Source organism: Aquarana catesbeiana, linkage group LG01 (assembly GCF_042186555.1).
Source record: "Aquarana catesbeiana isolate 2022-GZ linkage group LG01, ASM4218655v1, whole genome shotgun sequence".
Taxonomy (NCBI): Eukaryota; Metazoa; Chordata; class Amphibia; order Anura; family Ranidae; genus Aquarana; species Aquarana catesbeiana.
In genome coordinates, this window is record NC_133324.1 from 628,350,034 (window position 1) to 628,376,150 (window position 26,117).

Below are 26,117 nucleotides of genomic sequence, written 5' to 3' on the forward strand. Positions count from 1 at the left end.
CTTAGAAATCCTGAAGGCAGTGATTGGTTTTCGGGGCCCCGTACGCAGCTAGGCTCCCAAAAAGTCCCTCCCACACATGTGGTATCCCCATACTCAGGAGAAGCAGCTAAATGTATTTTGGGGTGCAATTCCACATATGCCCATGGCCTGTGTGAGCAATATATCATTTAGTGACAACTTTGTGCAAAAAAAAAAAAAAAATTTGTCACTTTCCTGCAACTTGTGTCAAAATATAAAATATTCCATGGACTCAACATGCCTCTCAGCAAATAGCTTGGGGTGTCTACTTTCCAAAATGGGGTCATTTGGGGGGGGGGTGTTTGTGCCATCTGGGCATTTTATGGCCTTGAAAACTGTGATAGGTAGTGAGGAGTGAAATCAAAAATTTACGCCCTTAGAAATCCTTGGTTTTCGGGGCCCCGTACGCGGCTAGGCTTTTTTTTGTCATTATTCAATCACTTGGGACAAAAAAATTAATATTCAATGGGCTCAACATGCCTCAGCAATTTCCATGGGGTGTCTACTTTCCAAAATGGGGTAATTTGGGGGGGGGTTTGTACTGCCCTGCCATTTTAGCACCTCAAGAAATGACATAGGCAGTCAAACTAAAAGCTGTGTAAATTCCAGAAAATGTACCCTAGCTTGTAGACGCTATAACTTTTGCGCAAACCAATAAATATACGCTTATTGACATTTTTTTTACCAAAGACATGTGGCCGAATACATTTTGGCCTAAATGTATGACTAAAATTGAGTTTATTGGATTTTTTTATAACAAAAAGTAAAAAATATTTTTTTTTCAAAATTTTCGGTCTTTTTCCGTTTATAGCGCAAAAAATAAAAACCGCAGAGGTGATCAAATACCATCAAAAGAAAGCTCTATTTGTGGGAAGAAAAGGACGCAAGTTTTGTTTGGGTACAGCATTGCATGACCGCGCAATTAGCAGTTAAAGCGACGCAGTGCCAAATTGGAAAAAGTCCTCTGGCTTTAGGCAGCCAAATGGTCCGGGGCTGAAGTGGTTAATCTCCCCTATCAAGAGAATAATATCAGTTCCTCTAATCTTTGCTCATAGCCGAGCTCCTCCATGCCTCTGGAGAAAGTGCCCTTCTCTGCACTTTCTCCAGTTGCCCAATATCCTTTTAGAGAACTGGTGCCCAAAACTGAACTGCATATTCCAGATGAGGTCTTATATTCTTTGTAACATTTAAACAATGATAGTGTTCCTTCATTTTTATATTTTTTAAAAGCTCTTTTTGTATTATTTATAGCTTTTTAACTTTGGTCTTTTAAACTCATTGCCCATGGGAATATACTTTGCAGTGAGTTTGCATGCAGTCTTTTTGAAGAATTGCCATTTCTTTACTGTGTTCAATGCCAATATTCCCTCCCAGTTGAAGTCTTGGAGAGCAGCCCTCATCCTCGTAAAATTTGATCTCTTAAAGTTAAGCGTTTTTATATATTTCCCGTATGTGTTTGTTGCTACAGCTAACATTAAATGAAATCATGTTATGGTCACTGCTACACAGATGTTCTTTTATATGAATATTGGTTATAAGCTCTGCATGGTTTGAGATTACCAGGTCCAGCACAGCATCATTCCTAGTCGGGGCCTCAATTAACTGGACCATAAAAAATGTCTTGTAATAGGTTTATAAATGTTTGTCCTTTAACTGTTCCAGCAGTGCCATATGTAACATACAAAATTGTGGCTTGGATACATATTATATTAGCTTTTTTCTTTATGATCAAATTTTTTTTTTGGCATGTGACTGCAATAGCACCAACTGGGTCTGTCCAGCCACAGGGAATCTTTGTAAACCTCCTGCAGTGAGATCTACTGGCTGCGTAAGAGCTTTCCTGCTTGCTCCATCCACACCTCTTGCATTGCGGTGCAGTGCAAGTACCCGAACCTCACGTGACCATGGTATTGAGCACATAAAATAAGGTAAGGTAATGTGTAGTGGACATCATTTAATTTCATAATGATTCATACAAGTCTGTTGCATTGGATTTACTGACACTTTAGTCCAGTTCACGTTTAGTCTATTCACACAGTCTTTAAGCCCTGATGTCTTTAGACCTCCTGAAATGCATTGGATATTTTTTGGATTGTCCACATGATTTTAATTAAAATAAAGTTGTATAAGGACTTCTATGGAGAAGTGGTGTGTTGCTTCAGTTTCCATTTTTGTTACATAGACGGACATTAGTCTCACTAAGGATAGTGAGAAGAAAGACATCAAGTGGTGCACATGGAATTATCTTTTCTTCAAGAAGCTGAAAATTCTTTTTCTCATGAACTGTGCTTTACCTGGCATTTGGAATCACTGCTTAGCCAAAACTATTGACAACAATTCTCAAATTATGTAAATTGCATGCCAAGATGGGGCATGTATAGCCACACTGAGTTGTCTAATAAAATAAAAAACTAACCTTGGAAGAGATTCATTGCTGCTGGTTATTAAATTATCCACCAGGTCCATGATATCAGCAGAGCCCTCTTTGTCTGGCACCACCAAGCTTGCCTGGGGGATCCCATCTGATTGCTTTGGCACAGGCACCTCAAATTCCTGAAGTCGTTTTCCAGTATTCTGTTTGTTAACCTAGGAAAAACAAGTTAATAGACATAAGTGAAGATGCAACATCTACAGCTAGATTATTGCTGACAAAAGGAAAAAACGAGAAACAGGCCTCCCTGACCTCTAGCAAACACAACCTTATCGGCACGCATAGAGAAAACCACTTGTAAGAAAGCAAGATGAGTCATGCAGAGTGCAGGGAGACTGCAACCATACACAGGAAAAAGATAAGGCCTATCAAAGGCACAGATTCAAATCCAGTTTAAAGTTATTCGGTGGCACAGTCTGTACAAAACACCACAAGTAATATGAATAAAAAAGGTAACCAACAAGAGAGAGAACAAAAAAAATTAACACGTTAAAAAGTGAAAGCGTAATCACTTTCTCTTTAAAAAAGCACATGTGTTAGGTCTAGTCTGACAATAACTTGCCAGTACAGTGAAAAGAATTCCAGCATTCAACTAAACTGGTGGGATAAAAAAAAATAACAATGATATATAATATAATAGTACGTGTACTGGCCAAACTGGGAGATCAGAAAAAAAGTGTTGAACATGTTAGATAGATAATAAGCGAGCAGGTCTATGTGTACAGTAGTCCTCCACCTGATGTTAAAACATATTGGCTTCTGGTTCCAAAAAAAAAAAAAAATACAAATCCAACATAATTTAATCAGATACTAACAAGCAGCCATAGAATTAAATGCCAGTGCCTAAAGGAAGTATTAAGATGAATGGTTTAAAAAACACATAAGTATACAGCCATGAGTTAACATCACTGATTACTTGGACCAATAAAACTTGTAGCGTTGGCAGTGTTAATTGCTAAAATGCAAAAAAAAAAAAAAAAAATTGAATGAAGTCAATTGACAAACTACAACAAAAAACAATTCTAATTTTTGTCAGCAAAGGAGAGACATTTACCCACCTGAACTTCTGCTTTCTCCGACGCTCTGTCTGCTGCCTGGGAGCCTCAGCCCCCTGACAAGCTGTATTGGCTGAGAGACATAGGCTCCCTTTGTCTACCTGCTGTTGGGGAGCTCTGAAACAATGCCCTGCAAACCACGTGGTGAGTGTTTCCCCTCCTAGCAGGGTAGCAGTGCTTAGCACTGTGTAAAAAAAAACAAATCTGCCTTACCAGACCAGTTCTCTCAGGGCCACCACAAGGGATGGGCAGAAGGGATGGCTACCCTGGGCACAGTAAGTATTGTAGGGATGGGGGCGCTGCAAGTTCCTTCTACTATAAGTATAAGCTGACAGTGGCAGCGACTTCACTACTTCTGTCAGCCCAGATAGAGGAGGAGAAAGTCGGGAGGAGGTGCGGGCTGTGCTCTCTCTTCCCCTCCTCCTGAATAATCATGTCCCAACAGTGAGTTCTCTGCCCTGTGCACTCCCTCACTCCCGTTTACTTCCCCACGCCCACTACATGTTATTAGATTTTTAACAAGAAAAAGTTTATTCAAGATATTTGAAAATACAAGCGTTGATCAGGCACATTAGGCAACAAATTCGTAAATCAGGGATAACCAAACATGCGGAACCATATACATATCAGGAGATTAAACCAAGCTAGGTCACTTCTTACAAATAAAACGGTTATTGATACTAGTGCATTGTGGCATAGAGATGAATAGCAGGATGGGGGAGGAAAAAAAGGGGGGGGGGGAGAAAGTGTATCCTGCGGGGGGGGGGGGGGGCAAAAGGGGGCCACAAAGGATAATATTGCATACAAATCCCTGCAAGGAAATACAAAGATATGGATACCCATGAGCAGCTGAGAATCAGAGTACAGCATCTTGAGCAAACTGAGGAGCCCCAGGTGTCTTATCCAGCTGCCCAGACCTGGTCAATTTTTTGGGGAAAGTTCCGGTTAAGGTATGTGATCTTGAACAGAGGCAAAACAGAGTTCAGGACAGAGCGCCATGTATATATTGTGGATGGTAGGGCATCCTTCCTATCTCCCTCCGTGCATAGAAGGTGGCATACCTCAAAAATAACCTAGTATAGTGGCCTACAGTGTGATCATTAAAGACATTTAGTAGCATGATTTTGGGATCCGACCCAAGGGTTAGATTAGCGATCCAATTTAGATCAGCAAGGACCGCTAGCCAATATGCGTCGAGCTGTGGACAGGACCAAACCATGTGTAAAAAGAAGCAGCCTGTGTACCACATCTTGGGCAGGGGACTGGCACTGCAGGATTCATTACCGTTAATCTCTTTGGGGTATAGTAGGCCCTATGCAGGAAATATGTTATTATATAATGAGTTTGGAAATTCTAGAGAAATGCATTACAATTTAACTAAACCCATTCGATTTTAGTTGACTAAAAACGAAAACAATTCAGATGACTAAAATACGGCTAAAACTAAAAATGTTATTTTAGTCAAAAGAATATGACTAAAACTAAATCCGAAAATTGACATCAAAATTAACACAATGTCTGGCTCACCGTTTCCCCAAACATACTCCCTAGTTCAAGCAAGTACCCTGGGACATACATGACAGTATAAGGCCCCTTTCACACGGGCAGCTGTTCTGCTGCTGTTAAAAGCATGTTTTGTTATTTTGAAATTCAGAGAATCCTGGCACAGAGTTCACTTGCATTTGTACAATGCGATTAGCTGCGTTTAAGTGTGTTTACATGCGGCTGAGTTTAGCTGCGTTGGAACATTCTTGCCATTTCTGATGTGCTTCCTGTTTTTCTGTCCTTGTTGCCGCTGCTATCAGCAGGTGAAATAGTACACTGCGATTACCTGCAGTTATGTGCAGATTGCTGCAATAAATCGGTCCTGGACGCAGTCAAATTTTTTTTTTCTATCCGCACCAAACCCCATGTAACGAAATCGTTGCTAAATGCAATGTGTGAATGGGGTAATAGGAAAGCATTGTGTGAGTTTAGCTGTGGTAGATAACTTGATCTATCAAGTTATCTACTTAAAAGCTAAAAGCTGAATTCTATCCGCCCGTGTGAAAGGGACCTAATTAAGCAGAAAAGAAAAAAGCTAATTTCCAAAACATGAACATTGTTTGTGCTGCTCCAAGTGTTAATTTTGATGTCATTTCAATTTAGTTTGAGTCATAGTCGTTTGACTAAAATGCCAATTTGGTTGTATTCTGGTCATCTGAATTGTTTTAGTTGTATTTTAGTCAACTAAATTAGTGTTCATTTTAATAGACGAAAATATTTTCAGCGACAAAATGAACACTGGCTTCTACTAGTGAGCTTCCGGGTTTCTTTCTGCGATCATTTTGAACAGCCTGGAGTTTTTTTTCTTCCAATTTTTGTAAAACCACAAAAAGGAAAGGTGCACATATACCAGTTTTTGCAACCATTCATACAGAAGAAAAAAAAAAAAAAAAAAAAAAAAAATACAGGAATTAAGCAAACCGGTAATAAAAAAGAAATGCAGCTCTTTTCAGTTAGTTTAAGAATCTCAGGAAACCCAAGCCTTTATACTCCAAATTCCTGTGCTGTAAGGCTGTTATCCTTGACATTTAAATCAGACATTCCTGTCTCACACGCTGATACATTTTAGGTCAACTAATTATGTGAAGTATATTACATAAAGTGCCGATACTTCAGAGCGAGCTTTGACTCTTACAAAAGTATAACTATATTTTGCCTATATACAAATATAGCTAGAGACAGAAAACAGATGCCAAACAGATTGGTATGGAGTAATTATTAGGGAAAAATATGAACACAATGTGAGTAGGGGTCATCGCCTATAAATCGCCAAATGATGCCATTACTGATAGATTAACACAAAAATACTATTCTACCCAAAAAAACAAAACAAAAAAAAAATAACTTTCTGATAGGGATGGGCGAATGGTTCGGCCCGAGCATGAGTTCGGACCGAACATTTGCCTGGTCGCCTGATTGTGAGAACACAGGGAGATCGCCCCGACAAACACCCTGCAATGGACTGGAGTGCAATGGAGTGCTGCACAGTACAACTTTACCCAATTAGGGTGCAGTGTAAGCTGGTTGTTAAGGAGCAGGGCCGGGAAGCCGACTGTGGTGTCCTTAACAACCAAGGAGTCATCAGTGGTCAATGGAGTACCCCCACCCCCCGCAGTCCATACCAGGCCCTTCAGGTCTGCAATGGATTTGGAGGGAAACCCCACACCAAAAGAAAAAAAAAAAAAAATCAAAAAATTGCGTGGAGACCCCCCCCCCCCCAAATTCATACCAATATCCCTTATCCGGGCATGCGAGCGATCACCCCCCTTCTCCCTCCTGCTGAACCATACCAGGCCACATGCCCTCAACAAGGGGGGGGGGGGGGGTGTGCCCATGTACCAATGTCAATGGCGACAAGGGCCTCATCCCCACAACCATAGCCAGTGGCTGTGGGGTTCTGCGGGCGGTGTGCTTAAAGGGCCTGGTATGGTCTGGGAAGGGGACCGTGCGCTGTTTTTTTCTTTATTTTTCCAATAGCTGGATGTCGGCAATTGTAATCTCAAGTCATTTTAAATGGGATTTGACTTGTTTTTTGTATGGATTTGTATGGATTTGTATTTGTAACACTGCACATATTGGATGGTTTTGTCCTAAATGGAAGCTGCCAGTGTAGGTGGATGGCACATTTGGTGAAGTGCAGTTGGCACTAGATCACTGCACAGATTGTAAGGTCTATGTGCAACTGAGCAAGGTTTGACGAGCACCGGTTTATCCTATATACTGTAAATACACATGCAACTCAGCATTTTAACCAAAGCAGTAAGTAAAATAGCAAAGGAATTTTGTATAATTATCAACTGAATAAATATGGGGGAAAAAAAAAAAAAGGTACAAAATTCTGTGTGCAGCTTTATGACTGCTCTGTTGTCACTAACAGGACAGATGGCTTGTGGTTTTCCTGCTCTTTATACACTGTGTACCCTGTAAAAAAAACTGACATGCACACCGGAAACAATTAGCAAATGCAGAAGGGCCATCAACTGGTAATCTTTGAAAATCTGTTTATTTTTAGCCTTCTCATAGAAATATATTGCTGCTTTGTTTTACTTTGCTTTGAGCCTGTGGTGTGTACGTGCTTTCTGCTACCTCCCTAGAGATCTATAATTCTATAAAATGCAGGTTGTAGTTTAAACGGTTATTACATTAAAATTCAAGTGTAGTATGGTAAATGGAGTCAAATTATTTCCATTGAAGAACACAGTTTGATAGTAAGAGATTTTGGGTTGTACTGCCTCCCACAGGAAAAAATTTACCCTAGGCACATAGAAAACCAAAGGCCAGCCCCCCTTGCGACTATGCCCTTCCGACTTCACTCCTGCACAGTTGTAGCAAGCAGTATAAAAGAGAATGATAGCACATGAAGGGAGGAAGCCGAGTCCCTCAAACTCCAAAAAAAGATTTTACGTTAAAGTACAAAAATATTACTTTTCTCCATCAATAAAGATAAAGGACACAGCCTGATAGTAGTAAGACATCCAAAAGCAGTCCAAACTGAAGGGCAGGAATACCCAAATACCACAGGTAAATCAGCCCAACAAGAAAAAAAAAATAGCCACTCTCAGAAACTTGTGAGTGAAACTAGCATCTGCGGAGACAGACACATCAACCTTGTAAAACCATGAGAAAGCATATTACAGAAGACCACAGCCTTACACACTTTTGACAAAGAGGCTTGATGATGAAAATAATAAACACTGACTGACCTAGTGGATTGGGCTTTAAAATACACTATTTTGCAACTCATTGACCTGCACAATAACCTGACAAATCTTTTAGAAATAGTGGATCTCGAAGCCCGGGAACAACTAGGATCTTCTGGATTAACAAACAGGGAATCTGTCTGCATAAAAGAACGAGTTGTGGGGGGTCTGGGGGGCAGTACGATAGCGTACCCTTGCCGACAACTCCAAGTTGTATGCCCCAGAGGTTCTTGGGCTTTACCAGATGATGAACAGGTTCACTAGCCCTGCATGTGGGGTAACACCTCGCCCAAAGGCACGCTCACCAATGTCTGGGACCAGGAGGAGGCTGTAGTCATGTAGAGAATCAAACATTAACCACTTGAAGACCAGGCATTTTCTGACACTTTTTGTTTCCATGTGAAAAACAGATTTTTGCTAGAAAATTACTTAGAACCTAGTACGTGGTGGGTTTTGCAATTTTGTATGTCACCCAGTATTTGCGTAGCTGTTTTCCATATGCATTTTTTGGGAAGAAACACTTCTTTAAATTTTAAGGCAAAAAACATAAAAAGTAAAATAGTTAAACATGTCACGCGTTAAAATTGTGTACGCCCAGGCAATGGCGACAAACGAAGAACCTTTTACTATCCATAGGCGACATTTTAAAAGACTTTACAGGTTACCACTTTTTATCTACAGAGGAGGTCTAGTGCTAGAATTACTGCTCATAATCCGACGTTCGCGGCAATAGCTCACATGTGTGGGACAATTGTTGCTTGCACACGTGTGGGACCAGCGAACGCATTCCCCTTTGGCCAAAAGCCAATCAGGAGTGGGAGTCCCTGGAGAGCCAGGGTTCTTGTGGACATCGCTGGATCAAGAGCTTGCACACCAATAAGGCAGGCCATAGATGATGCAAATTTTGCACAATTCCCCATCAACACAAATAGTGCTGACAGGAGAATCCCTCCTGCCGTGCAATTGTCTGCTCCCGGTGGGGGCGGGGGTAGCCATCCCCACCGGGAGAAGACCATGATTATTGATAGTGGCAATAGAAGCCGTTAGATATAATCACAAATGAATCCGGCAGGCTGGCCGTACCCAAGTTGATCGATCAACTTGGTACATTCAGCCTGCCCACACACGGTTTGAATCTCGGCTGGTTCCTACTGAACCAGCCGAGATTCAAACCGTCTATGGCCGGCCTAAATGTAATGAACTCTGAAAACCTTGTTGGCCAATTGGAAAGACTGACCATACTCTACAAATAGCTAATATGGAAGAAAGTAAACAATACTATTTATTTAAAAAAAATTGCTTAGTCAGTCATTCATCCAATGCATTTGTATGTGCAGATTGGGCAAAAATGAATGTTGCTTAAGTTATTTTCACCTCTGAGAAATTTTGTTAATATGGGCAGTAGTTAATATACCACAATATGGCCACTTAAAGAGGAAGTCTTTCTCTTAATTTGTACCTACAGGTAAGGCTTACCTGTAGGTACCGTAAATATCTCCTAAACTTGCACCGTTTAGGAGATATTTACTATATACGCGGCGCATGCACACTGAAGGTATGGCCTGCTCGTGCCGTTTCTTCAGGGCCCATGCCGTGACTGGCGGCACCTGAGCGCATGCACAGGAGTGACGTCATCGCGACTCCAGCTAATCACAAGGCCAGGGCCTGCGAACCCGAAAGTAACTCCAGGAAAGACATCGGTCGTGTCAGGGGTGTGCCGGCGCCACTGCAGGGCATTGTTCTAAAGGGAAGCATTTCATAATGCACTAGTATGCAATGCATACTAACTCATTATGCCTTTTTCTTGCAGGTTTTTTTTTTTTTTTTATTGGGAGGTTTACAACCTCTTTAATGGTGTTGAGGTTCACTGGAAATACATATGTCTTTGTAACAAGAACTAAAATGTAACAATTCTAAAGAATGATACAGGGAATTAGTAAATACGCGTAACCACCTCCTCCATTACTGAGAGAAGAGGCGATCTGTAGTTCACAAAAGAAAACTAGGACAGCCAAAAACATTGTTTGAGATATCAGTTCAGCACACAGGAATTTACAAGGACAATGAAATTCTGGCAAGATCAACAGGTTATTTTTGTAGTTGCAGAAAATACACCAAGGTTGAAAAAAGAATAATAATGCAGCCACCACATCTAAGGACTAGTAAGCTATAATATATAACATTCTTGGGTTTATAGACGTTTTAAACACTGAGGCTCGGTTCACACTGGGGCGACTTGTCAGGCGACCTAGTCGCCTGACAAGTCGCCTCCCGTTCTGTGCTATGGAACCGTTCTAATCGGAGCGACGCAAGTCGCTCCGACTTAGAAAAAGGTTCCTGTATTACTTTGGGGGCGACTTGGGGCGACTTGCATAGACTTCTATGCAGAAGTCGTCTCGCAAGTCGCCCCGGCAGTCGTTTGCAGGTCGCCTCGCTGAGGCGACCTGCAAGTCGTGCCGCCCATGTGTGAACCGAGCCTGACTCTGCTATGTACACAGTAATGAAATGTTTTCTTTACCTCTCTTTACCATGCTCCACAACGTGACATAATATTTCTATCACTCTCTTCCTTACCTTTCTTGGCAATGGAGAGGGAACACTACTAGAAAGATTTCCTGATCGTGACACAATGTCATCCTGTCAATATACAACAAAAATGCAAATAAGCCATAAATTACTAAGCACATCATGTAACGCATTACAAGGTTTATTTCTGGATGGAAATGCTTTGCATATTGAAAAGTATACAGTTTATAGCTTAAAGTGGATGTAAACCCGGGAAAAAAAAAAAAAAAAATTATATCATACCGTAAAGTATAAGATTTCCTATCATTTGAGCCCAGTCTTGCCACACAGAGTTAATCCATCTCTGAGCAATGCTCTTTTATTGTTCAGTGTGAAAAATCTTGACAAAGTGAGAAAAACTTTGTCAAATACTCCCCCTTGCTGTGAGTGACAGCCTAAGACACATGCAGTATTTTTTAATTCCCTCCGCCACTCTTTTCTTCAGCAGCTCTGCAAGGATTGGCTGTTCCACACCTCAGCATGATTTGGCATGCTGAAGTCATGTGGTTACTTTCCTGTCTTTTCACTGGATGTTAGAGATCATAGCAGAAGTTCAGTGTTAGAAATACACAGGGGAGTGTAGAGGTGGGCGGGGAGTCTACTGACATCACGACTCCACCCACCGAGCTCCAGACAACAGACCCACCCACAGAATCTGCAGTTTTTCGGGTCTCATAACAGACAGAGGGGAGACATTTGACAGGTAAAGATACATGCAGGAGGCATGTATATCCTTATAGATAACCCCTATGGCAGTAGTTTAGAAAGGATGACATTGGGTTTACATCCACTTTAAAAAGGACCAAAACACCCAGATTAAATAATTTTAATGAATGTGTTTAGGTAAAGGAGAACTAAACAACATTAATAGATAAAAGTTTCAAAATCAAAACTAAAAATATTTAAAAACAAGAAAGAATAGCAGGTATAGGTATAGTGCAGGGTTTATCAACCAGGGTTTCAAGAAACCCCAAGGTTCCTCCAGAGGTTGCCAGGGGTTCCTTGAGCAATTTCTGCCTCTCAGATAGAATTTCCACCATACAGATAGCTAAAAAGATGAATGGTGTCAGTGGGAACCTAACCAATGACCACAAGTGTAAGGAGCATTTGTCTCACTGACCATCACACCAACGTATCAGGAGCTGTAGCTATAGTAATTTTTAGCAGGGGTTCCCTGAAACCAAAATACAATTTCAAGGGTTCTTCCATGTTGAAAAGGTTGAGAAAGGCCGGAATAGTGAATACTTAACATACATCTGCACTCCTGTTCAGTCATTTCAGAGCACAAAAAAAAACAAAAAAAAAAAAACAATATATGACCTACTGTGCCTCCAATCTCAGGTTAAGACCTGAAAATGTACACAAACTTCTAACATCTCTAGTTTTGCTACAAGTTTGCATACACATACAGCCATAGAGAGTTTTCTTGCTGGTTATAAATTAGTAACAACCTACAAATTAGAGGGGTCTGTATGGGAACAAGAATGAGCTGGCTGCACATGTAAAGAGCTCCTGTGCTGCCGACTCTCCTTTCATCCCGTAAGGCATGAAAACACCCAAGCAAATGTGCACCCAAGACCATGCCTAAACAGAAGCAGCACCAGGAGAGGAGAAGAGAAACCTTTGAGCCAGACATTTATCGCTTTTTAGAAAACTTTCGGATTCAACTGAAAAAGAGATCTTTGGGCATAAATTGACAGTAGCCAGAATCAGTTAATGATCTAATGGACATGGGATGGGTACTCTTTTCTGCCTCTGGTTAGGTGGATAGATTATAAAATGTGCTCCATATCCATTGGTCCCACTAAATAAACCAACATTGGCTTCTTCCTCTTTGACCAGCCCCCCCCTCCCCCTGCACTGACATGAACCTACTGACCTTTCTATTTCTGGGATCACTATGCAGTGCTCTGCAAACTGTTTTCTGTGATGATGATCAAGTCATGCCTGCTCAGGTCTTTGGGCAGGTTTCAAAAAAAAAAAAAAAAAAAAAAAAAAAAAACTGACTCTATTCAACAGCTCAGAACACTTCAAGCAGGGTCAAACTTTTGTACCAAAATCAAATATATTGATGTCTTTCAACTATCTTTTGGCCCATATCAGGTTAGTAACACCCATCCATGTATAAGCTCTCCTAAGACCAACATATAATTCCACCAAGGGGTGGGACTTTAAAGGCTCAAAAAGGTATTTGTTTTTCTTATAAAAATGTATACATTTTAATAAAGATTAAGTAAAATTGGGTACACAGAATAATATTTAAAATTCCATATAGTAAAGCAAACACAGGATCATATATCATAAAATATTTGATGATCCTGTGTTCGCTTTACCATGTGGAATTTTAAATATTGTCCTCTTTACCCAATTTTACATTTTATAGAGAAAAACAAAATACCTTCTTGAGTCTTTAAAAGTCCTAAAGTCCTACCCCATTTGGGAGTGGGGGGGAATTAGAATTCTTGATAAAGATTGCAATATAGGGATATGGCCAACATAACAAGAAAACCTCTAAATTATAATGATATACACACACACACACTGTATTATTTTGAATATTTTTGCAGCACATTAACAGCGCAACACTATTTCTGTATGTACTTATTAGCTTTGTTGCCCTCTCTAGACTCTCTCCAGTTCCAGCACATCCTTCCTGAGGATTGGTTACCAGAAATGAACGTCATATGCAAAGATATGGCTAACCCAGAATTTTATAAATTGGTAGAATTATACTTTTATCTCTTTAGATAGATACATTTTTTAATACATGCCAATAGGCTACTGGCCTCGCTTGCTGCGGCTTGGCATTGCATGCTATAGCTGAGCCTGTGATCTACTAGAACCCCCAGATCCTTTTCCATCCTTGATTCCCCCAGAGGTTCCACAACTAGCCAGTAACTTGCATTCATATTTTTAGCCCCCACGTGCATTACTTTACATTTATCATTATTAAATCTCATTTTTTATGTAGTTGCCCATTCCTATGTTATCAAGGTCTTCCTGTAAATTTGCAGAGTCCTGTTGTGAGGTTATTAATTTTATAGAGAAGTGAGCTGTTATCTGCATAGAGGAAGGCCTGTGAACATACACTACTCCATAAATGCTTAATTTACAAACTGAGGTCAGTTGACATTGCTATGTACAGTGGGGACGGAAAGTATTCAGACCTTCTTAAATTTTTCACTCTTTGTTATATTACAGCCATTTGCTAAGATCATTTAAGTTCATTTTTTTCCTCATTAATGTATACACAGCACCCCATATTGACAGAAAAGCACAGAATTGTTGACATTTTTGCAGATTTATTAAAAAAAGAAAAAACTGAAATATCACATGGTCCTAAGTATTCAGACCCTTTGCTGTGACACTCCTATATTTAACTCAGGTGCTGTCCATTTCTACTGATCATCCTTGGGATGGTTCTACACCTTCATTTGAGTCCAGCTGTGTTTGATTATACTGATTTGACTTGATTAGGAAAGGCACACACCTGTCTATATAAGACCTTACAGCTCACAGTGCATGTCAGAGCAAAATGAGAATCATGAGGTCAAAAGGAACTGCCTGAAGAGCTCAGAGACAGAATTGTGGCAAGGCACAGATTTGGCCAAGGTTACAAAAAAATTTCTGCTGCACTTAAGGTTCCTAAGAGCACAGTGGCCTCCATAATCCTTAAATGGAAGACGTTTGGGATGACCAGAATCCCTCCTAGAGCTGGCCGTCCGGCCAAACTGAGCTATCGGGGGAGAAGAGCCTTGGTGAGAGAGGTAAAGAAGAAACAAAGATCACTGTGGCTGAGCTGCAGAGATGCAGTCGGGAGATGGGAGAAAGTTGTAGAAAGTCAACCATCACTGCAGCCCTCCATCAGTCGGGGCTTTATGGCAGAGTGGCCCGACGGAAGCCTCTCCTCAGTGCAAGACACATGAAAGCCTGCATGGTGTTTGCTAAAAAACACCTGAAGGACTCCAAGATGGTGAGAAATAAGATTCTCTGGTCTGATGAGACCAAGAGAGAACTTTTTGGCCTTAATTCTAAGCAGTATGTGTGGAGAAAAACAGGCACTGCTCATCACCTGTCCAATACAGTCCCAACAGTGAAGCATGGTGGTGGCAGCATCATGCTCTGGGGGTGTTTTTCAGCTGAAGGGACGGGACGAATGGTTGCAATCGAGGGAAAGATGAATGCGGCCAAGTACAGGGATATCCTGGACGAAAACCTTCTCAGGGTGCTCAGGACCTCAGACTGGGCCGAAGGTTTACCTTCCAACAAGACAATGACCCTAAGCACACAGCTAAAATAACGAAGTCATGGCTTCACAACAACTCCGTGACTGTTCTTGAATGGCCCAGCCAGAGCCCTGACTTAAACCCAATTGAGCATCTCTGGAGAGACCTAAAAATGGCTGTCCACCAACGTTTACCATGCAACCTGACAGAACTGGAGAGGATCTGCAAGGAGGAATGGCAGAAGATCCCCAAATCCAGGTGTGAAAAACTTGTTGCATCTTTCCCAAAAAGACTCATGGCTGTATTAGATCAAAAGGGTGCTTCTACTAAATACTGAGCAAAGGGTCTGAATACTTAGGATCATGTGATATTTCAGTTTTTCTTTTTTAATAAATCTGCAAACATGTCAACAATTCTGTGTTTTTCTGTCAATATGGGATGCTGTGTGTACATTAATGAGGAAAAAAAATTAACTGATTAAATGATTTTAGCAAACGGCTGAAATATTACAAAAAGTGAAAAATTTAAGGGGGTCTGAATACTTTCCATCCCCACTGTACACATATCAATGCCAACGGACCTCAGTTTGTAAATTAAGCATTTATGGAGTAGTGTATGTTCACAGGCCTTGCTCTATGCAGATAACAGCTCACTTCTCCATAAAATGTTAATAGGTTGGATTGGCATGAACAATCCTTCATAAATCCATGATGGTTACTACTGGTCTGTAGTTTCTAGGTATATATCTTGGCCCTTTTTTTCTAAATTTGTTCCACGTTAGGCTTTTCGCCAATCAGCTGGTACCATTCTGGTCAGTAAGCGGTCCTTAAAGATTAGGAATAATGGTCTAACAATAAACTGGCTAAGCTCTTTGAAGAGTCCTGGGTGTAAACCATCTGGTCCTGGTGATTTGTTCACAGGTTTTTTAAGTTTTTTTTTTTTTTTTTTTTTTTTTTTTTTTTAATACTGGCTTATGTTAGCCAAAAGGGTACATTCCATGTTGTGTTGCTGACAATACAGTGTTGTTTATTATACCCCTCCCTTTACTTAGTAAAAACTGAGGAGAAGAATTTATTTAAACACAGTTGCCTTCTCCTTGTCACTGCATAACCAACTTTCCCTGACTATTCTTTATGGAGCCTATATAGGTTGACTTTGCCTTTTTACTATTATATTTAAACATTTTTTGGGATCATTTTTACTCTCTTCCACTATGTGTCTCGTGTGGTCTATTTTGCTGCCCTGATTGTGCTTTTGCATTTCTTATAGCATTCTTTGTAGTGTTGGAATGTAGATGGTGACCCCTCTGTGTCATTTTTTTTTTAAAGGACAGTTTTTTAAAAGTCAGTATATTACATTTTTGTTCTTAGGTTTAGTTATGCTTTAAAGTGCATCTGAAGTCCCGCTGTAGAAAACATGAGCAGGCAAGCTTTTTTTTCACAGAAGAGACATACACTGTCTCTTCTGAAATAAATTCCCCCTACCTGCCCGCTTGCTGTCTCTTCTGGCAATGTAAAGTAAGCTGTGCATGTGCAGCTCAGCTTACGATGCTGGGTCAGTCTCCAAGTGCCGAGATGAAGGCCTCCACAACATGCCCAAAAGCGATGTCATCCACTGCTGGCTAATGCAGAAACCCGAAAACAGACACTCAGAACAAGATGCCGGCACAGTACCGTTGGGAGAGGTAAGTATGTAGACTTATGTTCTGCTTTAATGCGGAGTTCCACCCACATTTTACACTCCTCACCATCCAGCACTAATGTGTACCCGAATTGGCTTTCCTTTTGGGCTCACTTTATTTCAGCATTTATCTTTTTTCACCTCCTCCTTTGTAACCGCAGCGCTTTGCATTGTCTCCTCGGAGATGTGTGTCATCAATCCCAGGAGGCAATGGGCATCGCCGAGTCATAGCATGTTCCTCTAACCCTACCTACAAGTAATTAGACTTGCTGGGTAGCCAGAATGCATGGAATACAGGAAGGAGGACAGTGCAGCTTTGGATGCCCACACAGGAGATGGCCACGGTCTTCTGAGACTTCAAGAAAACAACGCTGCACAAATATTAAAATATCAAAACGGGCCTTAGTTTACAGCATACCTCTATTAGACTACACTAGGCATGAGTATCAGAGAGGTATTTTTAGCTAAAAAAAAAAAAATTTCAGCCAAAACACCGCTTTAAGTCTATACTTTTGGTGAAACGCTTCAGAGGAAGTGCAGAGAGTCCATCTGTTTTCATTAACCACTTGCCGACCGGGCCATAGCCGAAAGACAGCTACAGCGTGGTCGGCTTATTCTGGGAGGGTGCCCATGGACGTCCTCCCAGAACGTTGCTCTCGCGTGCCCCCCCCCCCCCCGGGGTGCGCTCCCGAAAACATCCGTGAAAGCCGGTTCCGGAAGACCCGGCGCATCACGGATCGTGGTAAATGGCCGCTTGTAGCGGCCATTTACCATGTGAATGCTCCGTCAAATGACGGAGTGATCACATGTAAACAAACCGGCGTCATGACGCCGGTTCCTCCCACCCCTCTCTGTACCTATCTGTACAGTGCGAGGGGAGAGGGGGAGAGATCGTTTTTAGCAGCGCTGTGGGCTGGATCTGTAGTGCCCACAGTGCTGCTCTGTGCCCATACTGTGCAATAATGTGCAATACTCTGCCAATACATTTAAACAGAAACAAAGATTTTGGGGGGTTTTTTGTTCCCGAATTTTCAGTCTTTTTCGATTTATAGCGCAAAAAATAAAAAACCCAGTTGAATAAATACCACCAAAAGAAAGCTCTATTTGTATGAAAAAAAGGACAAAAATTTCATATGGGGACAGTGTTGCATGACTGAGTAATTGTCATTCAAAATGTGAGAGCACGGGGCGTGTCCGGATGTGAGAGCAGGCAGAAGTGCTAGTGAGGAGCTCTGAGCATCCGATACTAAATCCTTAGCCATCTGCACAATATATTAGCCAAAAATGAAAAAATACCTGCCTGCTGACTCACAACTATTCCCTGCTGCAGCCTGTTGAGATATTGTGGAGGTCCGGCCGGGGATCAGCCAGAAAACAACCAGGCCTTCACATCCGCGGCCGCCGCCATTTTCCCGGCCTGTGCCCTGCTAAAGCGAGCCGCTCCGGGACTTAATCCGCAAGGTAAGGGGCTCCTTTCATCCCCCAACTTGCCCCTCTGTGTGTCTGGTGGGGTCCGGTGATCCGTGGGGCCGCTGGGACCATCCGGCGCGGCCGCGGCCTAGTGCAGCCTGCCGCCCACCGCACTTTCCTGGGCCGCCGGCCGGCCGGGGAGCATCGCGACCGGCCTGAATTCCACTCGGGAGCGCGGACTCTGCCGCCCACGCCCCCTGCTGGCCCTACACCTTCCTGCTGAGCCATCTGGGGTAACCAACTGGGTGGGCAGGCTGGGGTGCTCTGGGGTCCAGCACCCTTCTTACCCTCCTATATCCATCCAGCTCCCTGATCCTTCTGCAGGGCTCACCTGGCCGGCCCCCCTCACTGGACAGCCTTTACCTGCGGGTCAGTGAAGGACTGTTGGAACTTACTCCCCACCTTTACTCAATGGGCCCTAAGAACCGGCCCAAGGGCCATGCCCGGTCGCCTGGCCCCTACACCGACTGAGCGTCTACCTTCACCAGCTGCACAACTGGATCCTTCTCTTATAGGGAGACTGCAAACCTTGCTGACAGAATTAGCCATGGAGCCCGAAGCGCCGAGTGCGGCTCTCTCTGCCCCACCCCCTCAGGATAGTACTGCAGTGATCCTGGCCGCCATCGAACAAAGTAAAACCTCCATGCTAGTGAGAATAGATCGCCTCGCAGAGGAATGTAATCTCATTAGAAATGACCTGGATAAGATCAGAGGTAGGCTGACTGAATCAGAATCTAGAATCTCTGCCACTGAAGACCTTACAGCTACCCACACCAACACCATAGCGGAATTACAGCATACGGTACAACTGCTTGTCGCTAAATCTGATGACGCAGAAAACAGAGCGAGACGCAACAACGTCCGCGTTTTGGGTCTCCCAGAAGGGGAAGAGGGTGACCGACCGGCGGAGTTCGCGGAAGAATTCTTCAAGAAACTGCTGGACCTCGCGGATACCTCTCCGACCTATGTCGTCGAGCGTGCACATCGTGTACCCACGGGACGCAGTATCCCTGGTGCAAATCCCTGACCTTTCTTGGTCCGCTTTCTCAACTTCAGGGACCATGACAGGATCCTTTCCGCAGCTCGCAATCATTCCCCGCTTTCATACGGCAGTGGCTCAGTTCTTTTGTTTCCAGATTTCTCTGCAGAACTGCAGCGCAAGAGGAAGTCCTTTAATGATGTTCGTAAGCGCCTACGTGAAAAGGACATTAAATACAGCATGTTGTACCCCAGCCGTCTTCGAGTCCCTTACAATGGCACGGTCAGATTCTTTGATTCTCCGGCTGACGCTGATGACTGGCTGAACAACCTACAGTAAAACGCAAGTATGAGTCGCTATCCGAAATCAGCACAAAGATCCCATTTTCCTTCCGGATCCCTGTTCGAGGGGGTAGTTCATCCAGCTAACAGTTCCTGTTGTATAGCTTCTTAGACTTCATCATCAGATGTTGTTGCTCGTTGGCTCCTGCGCTCCTCACGCAGAATTGTACACGTTATTTTTTTTATTTTTTTTGGGAACATTAATCGTTAAAAGATCCCTCTAGTTCAAGAATAGATGTGCTTTTACTATACATTCTTCTACTACGGAGCCACCTTGTTAGAAGTAACTCACTGAAGTATCAACCCCCCCCCCCCCAGTTTTTTTGGGGTTTTTTTTTCTCTTTTTCTCTTTTTGCTTTTTTCTTTTACCCGCCAATTGAAGAGGCATTGGCGACACCGAGTCGCTACACTTTGGAACTTTTTTTCTTTCAGAAGTCTGAAGATCTAGAAGTTTGAGTTTAGGTTCGGGTATTAAACTGACCATAGTTATTGTTTTCTGTTCAGTGTTTATCTTCTCTTTAGGGGTACTTCATGGTCAGTAGGGAGTTCACAAGTTACCTTTTGTTTTTTTCTTTTTTGTACGCTCTACATCCACTGACTGATACCTACATTTCATGTGTCTTATTAATGCTCACCATGTCAAGTGCAAAAATTGTTATCCTTTCAGCACTCCCCCCTGGTCCCGTGGGGGCTGACTCCCTATATGTAGTTATCATTATGTTTAATTATAATCTGTCACTGCATTAATGGAGTTGAAACTGGTATCATGGAATGTAAGGGGTCTTAATGACAAGGTAAAAAGGGCATTAATGTTTAAATATCTGAATAATCACAAACCCCATATCTTGTTCCTACAGGAGACTCATCTTCTGGGGAACAAGATCCTAGCGCTACGCAGACCCTGGGTACGGCAATCCTTTCATGCAACGTACTCCAGTTATGCAAGGGGAGTGGCTATTTTATTGAACAAATCCCTTGCATATAAGGTCGTGCATCTACAAACTGATCAAGAGGGCCGATTCATAATTCTATTGCTGGAGTTCAGGGCGGTGGTCTATGCTTTAGTGAATATATATGTGCCTCCGCCCTTTAGCCAACGGATCCTCTACAAGGTATATGAGCTTTTAGCTACATTACAATTCTCCAGACTATATATAGCTGGAGATTTTAATTCTACCTTGGATCTGTCCCTGGATTCGTCCAATCCAAATAGGGCGTATTCGCCAGACCTGCTTCATTGGGCACAAGCTTTTAATTATACTGAAATTTGGAGATGGAAGCACCAAACAACTAGGGCTTACTCCTTTCACTCTACTACTCATAAATCTGGTTCCAGGATCGATTTGGTCTTTGGCAACACCTGTGCCCTGGCGGCGGTGAGAGGGGTCTCGTACTTACCGGCGGGCCTCTCTGATCATGCACCTCTGGAGGTCACCTTGGAGTTGTCAAACACCAGGAGTCGTGACTGTTGGCGTTTAGCACCCAAATGGGTGCAGGATTCGAGGGTGGGGGAGGAGGTCTCTCCCAAACTACAACAATACTGGGAGATTAATGAGGATTCAGCCTCAGCGAAGATAGTCTGGGATGCTTTTAAGGCCAACACCAGAGGAGAATACATTTCAGCTATTAAAGCGGTCCATTCTGAGATGTCCGGTCGGGTCCAGGCACTGGAGGAGGGAGAGGCTAGAGCGGCGGAGGCTTTTTCTGGATCCCCAACCCTGGATCACTTTAGCCGGTTAGCTGAGGCAAGAAGAGCATTGTCTCTACATCTTGTCTCGGCCACACATCTAGATTTAAATTCCTTGGCAGGGAAGATCTTTGCATCCGGAGATAAAAATAGCAAGCTCCTAGCGAATTTAGTTGCAGATTCTAAAATGCAGACGGTGGTGTCAGAAATCTGTGGTTCAGATGGTCAGGTTATCTCTACCCCCGAACTAATTATAGATGAATTCAGATCCTTCTACGAAAACTTATATAAGGCGGTCCCTGGATGGCCTGAAGATCGACGTAGGGAATTTTTGCAGTCCCTACGCCTACCCACTCTTTCGCAGAAAGATTTAGAATTTTTAGATAGAGAGTTTACCACTGAGGAGATAGAAGAGGCGATCTGCTCATTTCCTAGTGGTAAAACACCAGGGCCCGATGGCCTACCTGGTGAATGGTACAGAATGTACGCCTCACTACTTGCACCAAAATTGTTAAAAGTCTTCTCTGAAAGTAAAAAACAGATGTCCTTACCCCCTTCAATGTATCAGGCACACATAGTCCTCATCCCTAAGCCCGGCAAAGGCATATCCCTCTGTGCTTCTTATAGGCCGATATCCCTGCTAAACTATGACCTCAAGATTTTGACAAAAATGCTAGCGACCAGACTGCGGACGATTCTTCCATCCCCGATTAATATAGACCAGACTGGTTTCATGCCAGGGAAGTCAACAGATATAAATTTACGTAGGGTGTTCACCCATCTCCAGCTACCTTCCACTGAGTCCTCTACAAGAGTAATGGTGACACTGGACATGGAGAAGGCCTTCGATTCAGTGGCATGGCCTTTTATGTCCACGGTCCTAGAAGTTATGGGTTTTGGAGAGGTATTCCGCAGATGGATTGATATTTTATATAAAGATCCAACGGCGCAGATTAAGCTTGGTGGTGCTCTGTCGGCGCCCTTTTTTGTTGAAAGACACACGAGGCAAGGTTGTCCACTGTCACCGGCCCTTTTTGCCTTGGTGATGGAGCCACTTGCCTCGGCCCTCAGACAGGCAGACGGGGTTAGGGGCATACAGGTGGGATCCATTCATGAGAAAGTGGCTTTGTATGCGGATGATCTTATCCTTTTCTTGAGTGACCCTGCCCAATCCATTCGGGAGACTTTGACCATTCTCTCTAATTTCACTAGCTGTTCGGGGCTCAAAGTAAACTGGGATAAATCCCAAATTTTGCTGATAGATGGGGTCGCAAAAGATATAGCAGATCCTAATCTACCTTTAATATGGACAGACAAAATTAAATATCTAGGTATTCATATCTCCACATCTACCTCTAACTATTATACCCTTAACTTGGAACCACTGGTGCAGAGGATGAGAAAGAGACTGAGGGCGTGGGCGAATCTTCCCCTCTCTTTAATCGGGAGGATCAATTTATTTAAGATGAAGCTTCTGCCTGCCTTTCTCTACGCTCTAAGACATGCACCTGTCTGGATCCCCAAAAAGATATTTTGCCTAATAAACACCGTTCTATTATCTTTTCTCTGGGGATCCGGTCAGCCGAGATTTAAGCTGACGGTGCTGCAGAGACCTTGGGGAGAGGGGGGCTTGGCTTGCCCTGACCTTCACTCCTATTTTGTGGCGGCCATGCTATCACACGCCCACAACTGGCTGATCTCTGATGAGTCCAACGCAGCAGTGGTTCTGGAAGCAGCATGTTTGGGGTCTTATGAGGCGCTAAGGAATCTACTTTACCGGGGCTCTAGAGCTCCCTTCCCTCTTACATCATCAATGACAGCGGTAATACGGGCGTGGACAGTGGCAAACTTAATACGTCCCATCCCTTCTGGACACATTTCCCCTTATAGCCCCCTTTGGTTCAATCCGCAATTACCAGAATTCGGGTCCATTCCCGACCCTGGGGTATGGGCAGGTAAGGGCATTAAATATATAAATCAAATTTGTCTAGAAGGCAAAATACAGACTTTTGATAGGTAAATTATATTGTTCTTTCAACCTAACTCACACCTGTTTAGATTTCTGCAGCTTAGGCACGCTTTCAACACTCAGTTTGCAGGTGCTTCCGTGGCCTTTTACACCTCGAATCTAGAGACTCTGCTCAGAGATGAAGCTCTATCTAAACCCTTATCTTCCATATATAAGGCATTACTCCCTAACGTACACAGGGGACTAGAAAACCTTAAGGCAAAGTGGGAGGTAGATTTCCCTGCATTGGACACAGAAGATTGGGAAGAAATGTGGGAATACCCCTTCTCACAGCTAGTATCAGCCAGAGATAAACTGGTGCAATTTAAAATACATAAGGTTTATTACACGCCCGAGCGCTTACATAGAATCTATCCATCTATTTCTGCCTCTTGTTGGAGGTGTAACTCAGTCCCAGCGGATTTCATTCATATTTTTTGGAATTGTCCTCAGATTACAATTTTTTGGGTCGAGGTAACCAAATTTAATTTGACTGTCACCACTGTTCCTGTGCCATTGTCTGTAGAGGTATGTCTGCTAGGACTCGTTAAACCGCTGGCCCCATGCCGGGCAATCAGAACCCTGCTAGGACTATTACTTTACTATGCCCGTAAATCCATAGTACTCAGATGGAAAGCCTCATCTGCACCTTCAATAAATTTCTGGAAGAGGTTGGTGAATGCGGCCCTACCACTGTATAAAGCTACTTACTTGTCACGTGGTTGTGAAAAAAAAATTCCACAAAATATGGGATATTTGGACGGAATCCCTATCTACTAATGTAGACTCGATTGATGATTAATTCACTCCATTAAGTAACCGGGAATGGCTCAAATGGCGTTCCTGATGTCATAATAAGTCCCTGGGCTGTTCAGTCGATAGGCATGGGAAGGGGGGGAATATGAATATGTTAATATCTTGCACATCTCATTCCATAAATGAATAAAATGGGCACTGCAGCATACACATGGAATTGGAGGACTGTTTTGAATAATCTGCAAAGGTGGTTGAGCGTACAATGGTTTAGTTAGGAACATATAGAATGTTTCTATGTGTTTTTTTTTTTTTTTCTCTTGTTTTGTTGTCTTTGTATTTGTTGACCGAGCCTGGGTATGCCCAATAGGCTCTGTTCTGTTTTGTACCTACTATTGAAATATAATAAAAATAAATTTGGAAAAAAAAAAATGTGAGAGCACCGAAAGTTGAAAATTGGTCTGGTTAGGAAGGGGAGTTAAGTGCCCAGTTGTCAAGTTGTCACATTAACAGTACCCGTAACTGAAAATACCTAAATTAACTGGAAAGTGGGGTGGTGTTCATATAGTGAATTAATAAGCTCTATGTCTTCAAACCCAGCTCAAAGCCAACATATCAAAATTTACAAATGCAAAGCTACAATTTCATAGACACATCTAGGCTTTACACAAATCTAGTTTTATGCACTTTAAGGAAACTTTTTTTTTTTTTTTTTTTTTAAAAGGTCTTCTTCACCTACCTTTAATCTTGGCGATAATTTAGGGCTGTCTATATCAATACTACTTGTCTTCAATGGCTGTTCCAATGAATGCACCTGTGTTAATTACAGAATATGACCTGTGAAATTACAGTCAGTCATACAGTGGACAGTAATGGGGCGTACACACGGTCGGACTTTTCGTCTACAAAAGTCCAACGGACACCGACGGACTAAAGCTGGCTGGTAATCTGATCGTGTGTGGGCTTCTCCGGACTTTCAGCAGACTTTTTCAGCCTCAAATCCGACGGACTTTAGATTTGAAACATGCTTCAAATCTTTACGTCGTAACTACGACGGACCCCGAAATCCGCTCGTCTGTGTGCTAGTCCGACGGACAAAAACCCACGCTAGGGCAGCTATTGGCTACTGGCTATGAACTTCCTTATTTTAGTCCGGTGTACGTCATCACGTACGAATCCGTCGGACTTTTGTGTGGTCGTATGTAGGCAAGTCAGTTCGTTAGAAAGTCTGCTGCAAGTCCGCCGAAAGTCCGCCGGAAGTCTGTCGGACAGGCTGTCGGACTTTTGTAGACAAAAAGTCCGACCGTGTGTACGCCCCATTAGACTCCTATATTATATTAACACGTCAGGTGAAAATTAACAGGGATTTTGAAGTGAAAATAAAACTGCTAGCTGTATACCTTCCCCACTAGCAACCAACCAGAAACTATTTTTACTAGACTGTTCACTAAAAGCGTTTATAACCAAATGTCCAAATGGTTGCTAGACGTTTCTGCATATTTCAACTCTCTGCACACTATATTATATATATATATATATTAGTTATTAAACCTACCATTATTCGCGGTGATATAGAAGGAACCTCAATTTCAGCAGACCTTGTTGGAATCAACTGCTTATCTGAATTAAATTCCTGTGATAAAGTACAAATACATAATTGATATTTGTAACACGTCACACAGATACAAATTTTTATGTTATAGCTTACTAAATACAAGGTGGAACACACATTGGCCCCTATATAAACTAGGGTCCTATGAATGATATGGCAGGAGTTCTTTTAAGTCTCTTCTGGATGCTAGTTTAAAACGCCATACTCCTGATTTAATTGTTTGCTCCTCAAATACAGCAACAATCAAAGGCAGATCTGTCTATACTATAACCTAGTATACCTTCAGCAAATAAAATAAAGAAATAGGTTTGCTTTGGGTATATGTTCATAACAGTTAAAATACTTAGGAAATGCATGGCTAAGTATAATTACTTTTTTTTTTTAAACTTTATTTGGTGTCCAAGACAGAGGTCATACAGTAAAACAAAAGAAGACATGGAGAAATCTTCCTAATGGCATGCATGTAATACACTACTGTGTAAGTGCTAAAAGAACAAACTTGGACATATAATGTGTTTTACAGCTGTTATACATGCTCCCTTGGGGC

The 26,117-nt window shown here is 42.4% G+C and overlaps 1 protein-coding gene across 3 annotated transcripts in view; it reads right to left on the bottom strand.

The window, feature by feature from the left end:
• The window catches only part of FAM13A (family with sequence similarity 13 member A), a 280,680-nt gene that overhangs the window by 175,695 nt on the left and 78,868 nt on the right, over positions 1 to 26,117 (bottom strand). For all 3 annotated transcript variants that reach the window (XM_073600928.1, XM_073600935.1, XM_073600923.1), the window contains 4 exons: positions 25,514 to 25,591; positions 24,698 to 24,772; positions 10,824 to 10,886; positions 2,435 to 2,604 (listed from right to left, as the gene is read on the bottom strand). In XM_073600928.1, the coding sequence (XP_073457029.1) occupies positions 2,435 to 2,604; positions 10,824 to 10,886; positions 24,698 to 24,772; positions 25,514 to 25,591 (386 nt within the window). The remainder of the gene's footprint in view (positions 1 to 2,434; positions 2,605 to 10,823; positions 10,887 to 24,697; positions 24,773 to 25,513; positions 25,592 to 26,117) is intronic.